Source organism: Anabrus simplex, chromosome 4 (assembly GCF_040414725.1).
Source record: "Anabrus simplex isolate iqAnaSimp1 chromosome 4, ASM4041472v1, whole genome shotgun sequence".
In the NCBI taxonomy this organism is placed as follows: Eukaryota; Metazoa; Arthropoda; class Insecta; order Orthoptera; family Tettigoniidae; genus Anabrus; species Anabrus simplex.
Genome location: NC_090268.1, coordinates 245,741,253 through 245,754,524, shown reverse-complemented (window position 1 = coordinate 245,754,524; position 13,272 = coordinate 245,741,253). Strand labels below are relative to the sequence as shown.

The window sequence follows — 13,272 nt, the reverse complement described above, 5'->3', positions numbered from 1 at the left end:
TCGAACTTCCCTATGAGGAGGGGAAGAAGTCTCTCGCTTCCGCGTGCAATGACCCCCCACTGTACAATTTCTCGGCTGTCACCTTCCTCCTATAAAACCACAAGACCGTTTGGACATTAAAAAAGAAGCAACGCAGTTTCATCGGCATTGAATGTATTATTCAGTGCATAAGAATTGATTATATGAGTCACGCTTTTTTGCCGATGTCAGCATCGCCGGTGTTCGCAGATTCTGCTTCTTGGCACACTGCCTGCCACGTGATATTGTGGTGTTCTTTAAAATGCTGAATACAAAAGAATTACAATTTTACTGCGACTTAGCAAATATGAAGCACACTGTAGACACACCAAAGTGAGTGACAGTACTGAAATCTACCCCAACACGTTCCGGAAAACGCGTTCTATCATGATGCAGATAAATTTAAAATTTAAATTACTCTGAAAAAAAAAAAAAAAACTATTTTTTTTACAATGTAAAGGCAGTTTTCTGAATTTCAGTAATGGGACCGACATTGTTCTTCGAATGTATAATATAACTATTTATAATAGTTTATTTAAATCCGCCTTGATCAATACACTCATTAAATGAAAGAAACATTATTTATTAAACCATACATGTTTCGGGAAATCTCAACCATTCCCTTCATCAGTGGTTAGATCAAAGAATAACACAATATGACACAATCTTTTGTTTTACAATTTGAAGGAGTATTGTGTCCCAATACATTATATCAAAGAGTAAAGAGAACTTATGAAATATTATAAAAATGATCAATACATACAATTTTGGTTGAACTGAATGAGAACACTATACAAATTTAGGATCTTCAAGTTTTTCTTCTTTTCTTCTTCTTTTTGTTCCTTAAATGATTATATGCCAGCCTAAACAATGGGTTATCTTCTGTACTTTTCTCATTCAAACTTGATTCAGAATTACATTTTTGTGTAAGGTAAATTTCTAAATTTTCCAAAACATTCATCAGTTTTCCCTTTTTGGTCGAATGTAATAATTTCATGTCATTGGAAATGTCTGTAAATTTATTATTCATTTCAACCATATGTTCTCCCATTGCCGAATATCTTTTATGTTTGACCGCATTAACGCGTTCTTTGTACCTTATAGCCAAACTTCTTCCGGACTGTCCTATGTATCGTTGTTTACATGTTTGGCATGTTAATTTGTAAATTCCTGATTTATTAAATATACATTTATTCTCTATTTTATCTGAATTGAAAATTATCTTATTAGTATTATTAGAAGAAGAAAAGAAGAAAAACTTGAAGATCCTAAATTTGTATAGTGTTCTCATTCAGTTCAACCAAAATTGTATGTATTGATCATTTTTATAATATTTCATAAGTACTCTTTACTCTTTGATATGATGTATTGGGACACAATACTCCTTCAAATTGTAAAACAAAAGATTGTGTCATATTGTGTTATTCTTTGATCTAACCACTGATGAAGGGAATGGTTGAGATTTCCTGAAACATGTATGGTTTAATTAATAATGTTTCTTTCATTTAATGAGTGAATTGATCAAGGCGGATTTAAATAAACTATTGTAAATAGTTATATTATACATTCAGACCAGTCAATACGGACCAAACACAATATTAACCTATCATGGTTAAGTTTATTAACATTGTTCTTCGAAATACAACTTATCCGTATTTTGAATTAAACAATACATGCAAAACCGTACCGTATGTTTACAGGAAGGAGAGCTTCCTTGAATTAGGCGGGATTTTGAATTAACCGATTTAGAATTATCGAGGTTCTACTGTACTATGTTACTATAATTAGAGTACGCTTAACATTATAACCAAGTAAATATAGAATGCGAACACACATATGAAGGCAAATATAAGAGTAAGGCAAACATAAGAGTACTTACTGTAAGAAAGCCATATCCTTTCGACCGACCAGTTTCAGGATCCATGATTAATTGAATATTATCAATTTTCCCAAATGGTTCAAATATTCCTCGCAGCATGTCTTCAGTGATATTGAAATGCAGTGAACCAACATATAATCTCATTGGTCCACTGTTGTCCTTTGGGATCACCATATTGGGCATTGAGTTCCCAGCCCTGTTCTTTTCAGCTTGGGTAGGCTGAACTATAATAGGTACACCAAGCAATTTCTGACCAGTTAAACCCATGGCCTAAAACAGGTGAAAAAACAACATATGTACATAATCCATTATTTATGGGATGACAGACTGGTTCTGGAATGAAAGTAGACTTCAACAAGGAAATTACAGATTATGAATCTCATGTTAAATCTGTATTGACTGTTGAACTTCTTACAAAATTGTTCAGAAGTATTTTAATCCCCCTAGTCAATACTATATATTTTACATCCAATTAAGACGAAACTTCACAGACAGGTTTTGATCCGGCATCCTCAGTAAGACGTGTATAATGAATTAAAAACACAGGTGATAGCCAAGGAAGGGGAATTGCGGGAGTGATTAACAACGAGAATATAGCAGCAGCCGGAGAAATATATCCAGGAGCTTCTACCAGCAGTGTTCTGGAAAACGTAGAAGCAACAACTAGGAACTTCGGGAGCGGCGATGCAGTGCTTATCATCGGTGGGAGGAACGACATAGCTCAAGACGACGCCAAGAATGTAAGATCACAACTTAAACATACACTAGGGAAGCTGACCCACACTAACGTCTTTGTAGTGAACGTGCCCCACAGGCATTATTTGGGTAGAGACGTGTCTGAACATTGAAGTGGACAAGGTCAATACAGATATTGTTAAAATTTGTAAACATTTTCAGAAACCTCAGGTTATTGAATGCAGCAGTTTTGATAGATACTGTTATACAAAACATGGCCTCCATCTAAACAATTCAGGTAAACGAAAGATAGCAAATATTGTTCTAGATTTTATTAATCTTAAGATATGTACTGTAAAACAGGCAATTCCCTTGAGTTATAATACTGACCAGGAAAACTAGTAGAAAGAGCCAGCTGTACTTCAAGCTGGCTCAGTCAACTAGAAAAAGAAACTCAGGATAGTAAGGAATTTCAAGTTACCCAATTGCAACAGTCAAGTTTTAGAGAGGAAAGGGGTCTGAGATTGCTCTTGGTAAACTGTCAAAGTGTAGTAAATAAACAATTAAAATTCGGTACATTGATGGAATCTTATGAGACTAATGTGGTGATAGGAGTGGAATCGTGGTTGAAAGAAGGGGTGGGTAATAGAGAAGTATTTCCAGAAGGGTACACAGTCTATCGTAGAGACCGAGGAGATAAAAAGGGAGGGGGGGGTGTGTGTGTTTATTCTGGTGAAGGAAACTTACTGTTCACATGAATGGTTTACCGATGAAAGGGATGAAATATTAGGGATAAAATTAGTTTGTGATAATAAGGAGGTGGGAATTATAGGAACATACAGGCCTGGAAGAGAGGAAAGAGGCATGGAAATCTTTGAGAAAATAATAGATTATGCTCATAGAAACAATAATAATGATATGGTAATAATTGGAGGAGATCTACCATATTTCACGGCATAATCGTCGCCACCGCGTAATCGTCGCATCCTTTATTTTCAATACAAAAATCGGACTTTAAACCTTTAATTACATAATCGTCGCACGTCCAAATTTTGTTCACTAATCTGGTTAAAAGGTAAATGGAACTGCAACGTAAGTTGCACATGAATGCGCAATTTAAATACGTGTATGGTTTATGGGCAATTTGGCAACACAGTCACGTTTGCGACATGTTGCACAACGTATAAATAAATAATACCGGTATATGTACGACGCATGGCTTACCGGTAGACTATCGGCAGTTTGACAACGTGGTCGCGAGACAGTGTACTATTTATTCACCACCTACATATTATGAGTTCCCATTTGAAATACGTAAGGCTGTAAGTTATCGCTTATCGGCAACGTCGCCAGGAAATATCGGCTAGGTAGGTTGAATGGACCTCGAACCAGCCCTCAGATACAGGTAAAATTCCCTGACCCGGCCGTGAATTGAACCCGAGGCCTCCGTGTAAGAGGCAAGCACGCTACCCCTACACCATGGGGCCGGCTCCTGAGTTATAGCGCACGAAGTGAAATCCAAGACGATAATGCAGATTTCCACGGAATCATTCAGCCAAATTATTTACGGTCTCAGTTGTCATCGCTAGACTCTTATCTTACTACTATGTCGTAAGTGTCCGGGCATGGGATGAAAACATTTATCCAAGCAGTTAAGATAATTATTATCCAATGCTATTAAAGTTTTATTTTATAAACTCGTCAGTAATGTAATGTAAAATCATCAATAACTGGGAAGAAATATTAACCTAATTACCGTATGTTTAAAAGAAATTGAAAAAAATGAATGTTTGTTACTGACGTCTCGGAATACAGTCAACTATACAGTAGATGTACACCGCGCTAGCTAGAGCTCCGGTTTGCAAGCTTTGCGCAAGCGCAGTAGTGTGTCGCAACCAACGAGCTAAACTGATAAATTGGTGCATGCTTCCTTGCTGCCTAACAGTATTGGCTGCTCTGGAATGGACTGATCACAGATGCATTTATTTGTTTCAGATTTACGTGATTACTGTAGACATGTGTGCGTAAGAATTTAAGTTTTTAATTTGTGTTTTGGGTGTTTGCAGATATAATTTGTTTTAATAGTGAACAATTACGGAAAGTCATTTATATCGCAAAACATTAACGTGTGAAGCATTTATAAGCGATTATGGGTAAATATAGAAACTATTCTGCGGGCTTCAAGCTAAGCGTAATTGCCTTCGCTGAACAGCACGGGAACAGAGCTGCAGAAAGAAAATTTTCTGTGAGTGAAAAGTTGGTGCGTGACTGGCGGAAAGTAAAAAACAAGCTAAAAAGCACAAACCCTTCTAGACGCGCGTTTAGAGGTCCTAAAACAGGGAAGTTTCCTATAATTGACGAAGAAGTGTTTAGGTACGTCAGTGAAATACGTAACAATGGCTGCAGTGTATCATATGAAATGTTACAAATTAAGGGACAGGAGGTAGCGCGCAAACACAACATACCGGTAACTCAGTTTAAGGCGACTCGTGGGTGGATTAAGGGGTTCATGCGACGACACAATCTGTCAGTGCGAAGGAGAACAACACTAAGCCAAAAGTTGCCTGCTGATTACACGGACAAGATTGTAAATTTTCACCGATTTGTCATACGTTTGCGCAAGGAAACTTCGTACTTGCTTTCTCAAATCGGTAATGCCGATCAGACTCCAATCTTTTTTGATATGTCTCGCAACAGCACTATTGCGCTAAAAGGATCACGGAGTGTATTAATGAAAACCAGCGGTAGTGAGAAGTTGCGATGCACGGCAATGCTAGCCATTACAGCTGACGGGAGAAAGTTGCCGCCGTACATCATTTTCAAGAGAAAAACGATGCCTAAGAATATACAGTTTCCCCGTGGAATTCATGTACGAGTGCAACCAAAGGGTTGGATGGACGTAGAACTCATGCTGGACTGGGTTAAAACTGTGTGGAATAGAAGACCTGGTGCACTAATAAAACAACCAGCTCTGCTTGTTTTAGATAGTTTTCGAGGTCACCTCGTGAACGATGTGAAGCAAATTCTCACTACAAATAAGACATGACAGATAGTCATTCCTGGTGGCCTAACATCTGCTTTGCAGCCACTAGACGTATGTGTTAATAAACCCTTTAAAGACCACTTACGTCGATTTTACAACGAGTGGATGATGAGCGGCGATCAGCAATTGACGCCCGCCGGAAATATCAGGCGTCCACCCTTGGACTTGTTATGCTCGTGGGTGAAGAAGAGTTGGGATCTTATACCACCTGAACTAGTCTCCAAGAGCCTCAAAAGGACTGGGATTTCGAATGCACTAGACGGTTCCGAAGATGACGCAGTGTGGCAGGGAGACGAAGAATCTGATACTGGTATTAACAGAGGCGAGGACGGCGCATCAGATAACGAAACCTGCGATAGCGACACCGAAGATTTGGAATAAATTGCGTACCGGTAAGTCCGCATTTCACAACAAAGCGATAATTTTTTGGAAGTGTAATATTTTAACTTTAATACTCAAATTAATGACAAATTAACTTAATACGTTCATTTTTATTTTCAGGTTGGAAAAACGTTCGCCGAATTGTTGCGAAAAATTATGAATTTTGTTTTAGACTATTTTAATTTTGATGTATAAACGCGAGTATTACGTGCATCTTAAATTTGTATCAAATACAATTTTGTTATAAATACATTTTTTGAGTAATACAAATACTGGTATTAAATATTCATCGTATAATGGTCACACCCTACAATTTTTTTCGAAAATTTTGGTATAAAAAGTGCGACGATTATGCCGTGAAATACGGTAAATTTGCCTGAAGTTGAATGGAATGGAGCTGCAAGTGAAGCCCATGAACAGAAACTGGCAAATAAGTTAATTTGGGAGGGAGGATTTACATAAGTAGTACAAGAACCAACTCGTCTCAATAACTTACTAGATGTGTTCTTGGTTAAACCATGGGAAATTGTTGATAAAACTGAGGTCATTGACGGAATAGGAGACCATAAGGCTGTAATAATGGATGTAGGACTCGTACCAAAAAGGCTTAATAAGAGGGTTACACAAGACAAGAAATTGTACAGAAAAACTAAAGTTGATGAATTTGGGACTTACCTTAAATCACAATTCAGTTGTTGGATAAGTGAAGGGAGTAACTTGGATACACTTTGGGCTAAATTTAAAGGAATCATTTGGGAAGGAGAGAAGAGATTTGTACCTATTAAGAAGGGTAAAATGACCTCAGACCCTGTTTATTATACAAGGGAAATAAGAAAATTAAAAAGAAAATGTAGAATAGTAAACGGGAAAATCAAAGAGGGTAGGGAGAGTAGAGAAACTAGAAAACAGCTAATGAGGGAACTGAATAGAGTGAAAAAGGAAGCAAAAGAGAATTATATGAATGGCATACTTCAAGAGGGTAATGACCACAAAGGGAAATGGAAAAAGCTGTATTCATATATCAGGAATCAAAACGGAAAAGGAATCCAAATTCCTACAATGGTGGGAGAAGGGTGGTGAACACTATTTAACAGATACTGAGAAAGCAAACCTATTTAGTAGGGAATTTAGAGATTCAGTAGATGATTGTCAAGAGTTGGAAACCGAAACAGAAGATAGAGAGGGAGAGACACAGAGGGAAACGAGAAGCTTCTCATTCACAAATGAAGATATTTTCAGAGAAATCCAACTGCTTCAGCAAGGAAAAGCAGCAGGAAGTGATCAAATTACTGGGGAGGTATTAAAGACAATGGGGTGGTACATAATGCCTTACTTAAAATTTCTCTTTGACTATGTCATAAATAATAGTGTAATACCAAAGGAATGGAAGGAATCTATAATAATACCAATTTATAAAGGAAAGGGTGATAAAAGGAAACCAGAGAACTAGAGACCAATCAGCCTGACCAGTATAGTTTGTAAAATACTGGAGAGTTTAATATCGAAGTACATCAGAGGAATATGTGATGATAAAAATTGGTTCATGAGGAGCCAGTACGGATTTAGAAAGAAATTTTCTTGCGAGGCACAACTGGTGGGATTTCAGCAGGACATATCAGATCAATTGGATTCAGGAGGCCAGTTAGATTGCATAGCCATAGATCTTTCCAAAGCCTTTGATAGAGTGGAACATGGAATATTATTAAAGAAATTGGAGGGAATAGGATTGGACGTAAGGGTTATACGTTGGATAAGAACATTTCTAAATTCAAGGGTCCAGAAAGTCAAAGTAGGAAATAATGTATTTCAGGAAGAGAAAGTTTGGAAGGGAATTGCACAGGGTAGTATAATCGGTCCGTTACTTTTCTTAATATACGCAAATGATTTAGGGAACAATATAACATCAAAAATAAGATTGTATGCAGATGACAATTGTTTATAGGGAAATAAACAACATTGAGGATTGTTCAGAATTACAAAGGGACCATGAGAGTATCCAACAATGGGTTGAAGAAAATAATATGAAGGTTAATGGAGGCAAATCAACTGTTACAACTTTTACAAACACGAGCTTTAAAACTGAATTTGAATATACTTTGGATGAGGTAGTTATCCCAAAAGATGGCAAGTGCAAATACTTAGGTCTGAGATTTGAAAGTAATTTGCACTGGAAGGGTCATGTTGATGACATTGTTGGGAAAGGATACAGATCGTTACATGTCATAATGAGGCTACTTAAAGGATGCAACAAAGAATTAAAAGAAAAAAGTTACTTGAGTATGGTTCGTCCATTATTGGAATATGCAAACAGTGTTTGGGATCCTCACCAAGAATACCTAATAAAAGAAATAGATAGTGTGCAGAGGAAAGCAGCAAGATTTGTAACAGGGAATTTCAGGAGAAAGAGTAGTGTATCAGAAATGTTAAAGGAACTTGGGTGGGAAACTTTAAGTAAGAGAAGGGAGAAAACTAGACTTATAGGATTATATAGAGCCTATACAAGAGAAGAAGCATGGGGAGATATCCGTGAGAGGCTTCAGTTGGAAAATAATTATATCGGTAGGACTGACCACAAATATAAAATTAGAAGGAATTTTAGCAGAAGCGATTGGGGTAAATTTTCATTCATTGGGAAGGGTGTGAAGGAGTGGAACAGTTTACCAGGGGTAGTGTTTGATCCTTTTCCAAAATCTGTACAGATATTCAAGAAGAGAATAAACAGCAACAGAGAAAATCGACCAGTGCAGGTTATTGTAAATTTAAAAAAATGTGTGTGAATAAATTAATTCCATCCCCTGGTCTAAGGAGTTTGGACAGCCAAAGTAGGGGACTGCCTGTAGGGGTGAAGTACAGTGGGGACTTCGAGGGCCCTGGGACCGCTACGGTAGCTGTGAAGGCCCTTCAGGAACTCTGAAAAGTGGTGGCAAAAGGGGCTCTGGTTAAGACGCAGCAGGTCGTTATGCTACTTAGGTTCCAAAACGGGTAAAAAAAAAAAGTAAATAAGTAAATAAATGCAATGTAAATATTAATCTTATACCAGTTGTATAGTATCATTTGAAGTAATTCCACATACTGTATATCAGTTGACTATATTTGTAAGTAGTACAGGAGCCCACCCTCGTCGGAGGGTCTGCCTTACAAGGGCTGCACTCGGCTAGAAATAGCCACACGAAATTATTATTATTAGTAGTACAGGAGATATTATAAGTAGAATTTTGTAAACAATATAAATTTATTAAGGATGAGCTGTGTTTAATGGAAAGCATTGTTAGCGTAAATTGTATAATATTGTATTATAGGAAAATTTTCTTCTCTTGTTAATTTAATATTTAGTGCTTGACAATAATGTATTTTAGTGTACCATTTGCCACCAAGGTAGACACCTCATTTGCAAATAAAGAGATTTTGATTTGATTTGAAAATGAAATGTTAGTTGAAATGTTGATCGTTAAAACAGTCTTGAACCGGAGGTCTTTCTATTTCAATGTTTTTGTCCTTTGGTGTGGTTCAATTGGTATCGGTATACTGTTGGCTTAGTTGTTGTGTTCCGACATCGGCTGATATACATAAGCATTACTGAAGTTGAACCGTCTGATTTTTAGTGTTATGTGGCCCGCTTGTATCACCTGTGTTCTCTGACTACGGAGTCTGGCTCTTGATAACTGCTGTAAATCACACAGAAAAAGAAAAAGAACCACAAATAACTTTTAAATTGAAAATTAAAAAGGAAATGAAAAATGTCAAATAAGTGAGAGTTTATCGTCTAAACCCATTTCTACTTTCTTATAGGTAGCTCTGCAGGTTGTTTTATCTCGTTCCAAATATAACAAGAATGCTCGGTGTCATATCTCTTAGGTAGTATTTATTTCACACACAATAATATACTCAACAATAAGAACTATAGCATGATATACCATAACCTTGCTCACAGAATTTGAAGTAGGTAATAATAATGTAAAGAGAGGGAAGTATGCAATGTAGTACAGAATTAAAGAAAAAACACAGAATGAACTGTTCATCTTTCCTTTTATTTTCACAAGTCCAGATTTTCAAAGCATTCATGACAAATCATTCTTCCGTGTTCCAGGCAGAAATGTTTCTCACACTTCCTGCAGCTGTGCCTTGTCATTCTAGTGATCCTCTTTGGTTTAGCGAGCTTGCAAGTGTCACATCGTTTCTTTCCAGCAAGTGGAGGAAGGGTAGTTCCAGTGGCTATTGCTTCTTTGTCTTGCTCTGCAGGTCGGTACTCTTCAAGTTGGAAACGCAGTGTAGAATGGAGACCTGTGGATTCATGCTCCTTCACCTAATCTCTTCTGACACCAACTGTTCAGATAGTGTTCTCAGAAACAGTCTCCTCCTAACGACATTCATTCCGTTCCCAATAGCCACCACTTGAGCATTTATGCGAATGTTCAGTATCCCAACACTAACGTTATCAACAATGACTACTTCTCAACTGTATTGTAAGACACTGAGAGCTATGAAGATATTGTGAGTGCAGGTTCATCAGACGCATGTGCTGTGAAGTAGGGCGCAAAAAACTAGCGCCGGCGCCTTCTGAATACGGTGTGACCGACTGAGGGTTAACTGCAAATATGTTGAACCAATTGCGTGTATATTATATTTGATGTACCTTTTAAATGTACATGAATTGTAAATAATTTTTAAACATCTGAATTCCTCGAATAATTTACACATCTAAAGTTTTCGCCTGTATTTTATGTCAAAAAGTGCATTAATTACGCGAGAAAATACAATATGTATCTTTTGTTAGTTGGAAGGCCAGTTCAAGTTTATTTTTCCTGGATTCCATTGCTCTAAGCTTCACTTATTAGGGGGAATTGAAATATATTGCGTAGAGATACACGTGATCATATTATTCTCTTTAACTTCCTTGCTCTTCTACCCATGTAGTTATTCCATGGGTTTTTCCTCTAGGAAGGTCTCTGTCAGTCTTCTACTGTGCTTAAATGCACGTAAGTAACCAATGGACAAACATAGGAACTTTTAGTTTTCACTGAAAAAGTCCATTTTCAAGCACTATTCGAGCGATGAGTAGTACGATAACTTACGATAAAACTTTCAGTCCAGGAGCTGATTTAATACTCTGAAGAGGTGTCTGTAAACTTACTGTAAGAACCTGTATAGGCAGTATGCATACAACTGGTGTGCAAGATAAAGCTATTCGTTGGAATGTGTTAAAACAATATTTAACATGTTATTCTACAGAGATAAAATTAGTCATTTTGTACACAAAATAATATTTTCTAAAAGAAATCTAGGACCAGAAATTTCAAGCCACGCTCTGATTATTTTGGACAGAGGTAGATGGTACATATTGTTTAGTTATTAGGAAGGAAACTGGGAGAAAAAGGCATTATGACAGACATTTAATTATTGCCTATGGTTTCTTTTGACGGCTACATTAATTGTCAAAACCCTTGTATTTATTTGCCCTCTCTCATCCAACACTTTTATAAATTTTTATAAATAGACTAAATTGAAGCAAATTAACTAGTAACTAGTATAACTAGTATAAACATCCTTTGGACTTCCCTGTTTATTTGATACTGCATATACAGTGGAACCTCGACTATCCGTTCCCGGAAAGTACGTTTTCCCGGAATATGCGTTCAAATTACGTGGTCCCGCGAGCATCGTAATTAAATCACGTTGTAAAAGTCCCGCATTATCCGTTCCTCGAAGAAACGATTTCCCGGATCAACCGTCCAGAAATTCCAGTCCCATCAACGCTAAATCCTCGATCAATCGTTTTTTAATAAACTGTATCTCACAAAAGGACGGCTATGGCATATTTATGGATCTTGGCGTTCGGCGATCGGCAGTGAACTTCATAAGGGACCATCTTAGCATTGCATTCGGGTGGTATTCTTTAGAGAATCTCGGAAAATCACAGGGCAGAAAGTGGCCACAGCAATTGCTAGAATTGCTAGCATTTCGACAGCTCTGCGTGAAGACGGAAAGAGTTTCGTCAAATGTTCGCACTTATAAAACGCCCATATTATGTCCAGGGTTAGATGTTTTTTATTTACATTTTTTCGATCGTACGTTACATTAAAAAAAAGAAAGCCATGGGAGGTCTTGGGATTGCCTATTACTGTTTAGGTCCTAATGTAAGACTGGGAATTTTACGTTTTCGTGTTAAAATACCAAAAACCGCAGTAGTTTTATTTGCGCACGTTACATTTTAAATGGTTGGTGTCATTTCAAACTCGTACTGACATGTACAGCGAGCGCGCTTTCCAGATGACCTCAAGGTCACAAAAAACCGTAATTTCTGAAGTTTTGATATTTCTTTTATCTTTCCAATTTGATTGGATTTGTGACGCGCAGAATTGAATATAATGCATTCGAGAACTTTTAAGAATCGATACATTCGAAACCATGTTTTCGAGTTCAACATAACCTTTAAAGATCGATGTAGGCTAATTTGCGCGGTACGAGATTTCCAGAAACTGACTACAAACAGTATACCGGAGACCAAATTACAATTAAAGATTAAGAAATGAACGGATTTCACCATCATTTTGAGTGCTTTTGTATCTAATATGCTTTATTTTATTAGATGAGAGAATTAAAAACTACTTGTGGTCGATTGTCGTTTGGCTCGGTGTTGTTAGATTTTTCTAAGAGTTTGGCTAGCGTAATCAAAGTTGCTGAACTGAAAGAAGTTTTTACGGGAAACTGACGAATATAAAGTATAAAATATAAAGTATCGAGATTTTGAACTCGCGTACCGGTAATTAATGCGGTTTCACGCTCTAACATGCCCGCCTCTCATCCAGAGGGCCCGGGTTCGATTGCGACCAGGTCAGGCAATTTTACCTGGATATAAGTCTGGTTCCAGGTCCACTCAGCCTATGTGATTACCTTTAATTGTGGAGCTATTTAATGGTGAGATGGCGACCCCGATCTACAGCGCCAGGAATATCGGCCGAGAGTATTCGTCGCACTGACAATGCGCCCCTCGTAATCTGCAGGTCTTCGGGCTGAGCAGCAGTCGCTTGGCAGGCAAAGTCCCACTGGGGCTGTAGTTTGGTTTGGTTTAGGAGTTTTTGTAAGATTATAATTATACATATTTCATTATGTGATGTTTAGCCAAATTGATGGTTTTCATTCATTCCCGGATTTTCCGTTTTCCCGTGTTGTACGTTTTATTTTCACGGTCCCTCGAAAAACGGAGAATCGAGGTTTCACTGTAACGGCTAATGAAGCATGTACATAGGGACATTAGCAAAAATGCATTCAACTACAA

The 13,272-nt window shown here is 37.4% G+C and overlaps 1 protein-coding gene across 6 annotated transcripts in view; it reads right to left on the bottom strand.

Moving 5' to 3' along the window:
* Nucleotides 1-13,272, bottom strand: part of Caper (RNA-binding protein 39-like protein Caper) — a 356,013-nt gene that overhangs the window by 115,223 nt on the left and 227,518 nt on the right. For all 6 annotated transcript variants that reach the window (XM_067145486.1, XM_067145480.1, XM_067145482.1 and 3 more), the window contains one exon: nt 1,898-2,167. In XM_067145486.1, the coding sequence (XP_067001587.1) occupies nt 1,898-2,167 (270 nt within the window). The remainder of the gene's footprint in view (nt 1-1,897; nt 2,168-13,272) is intronic.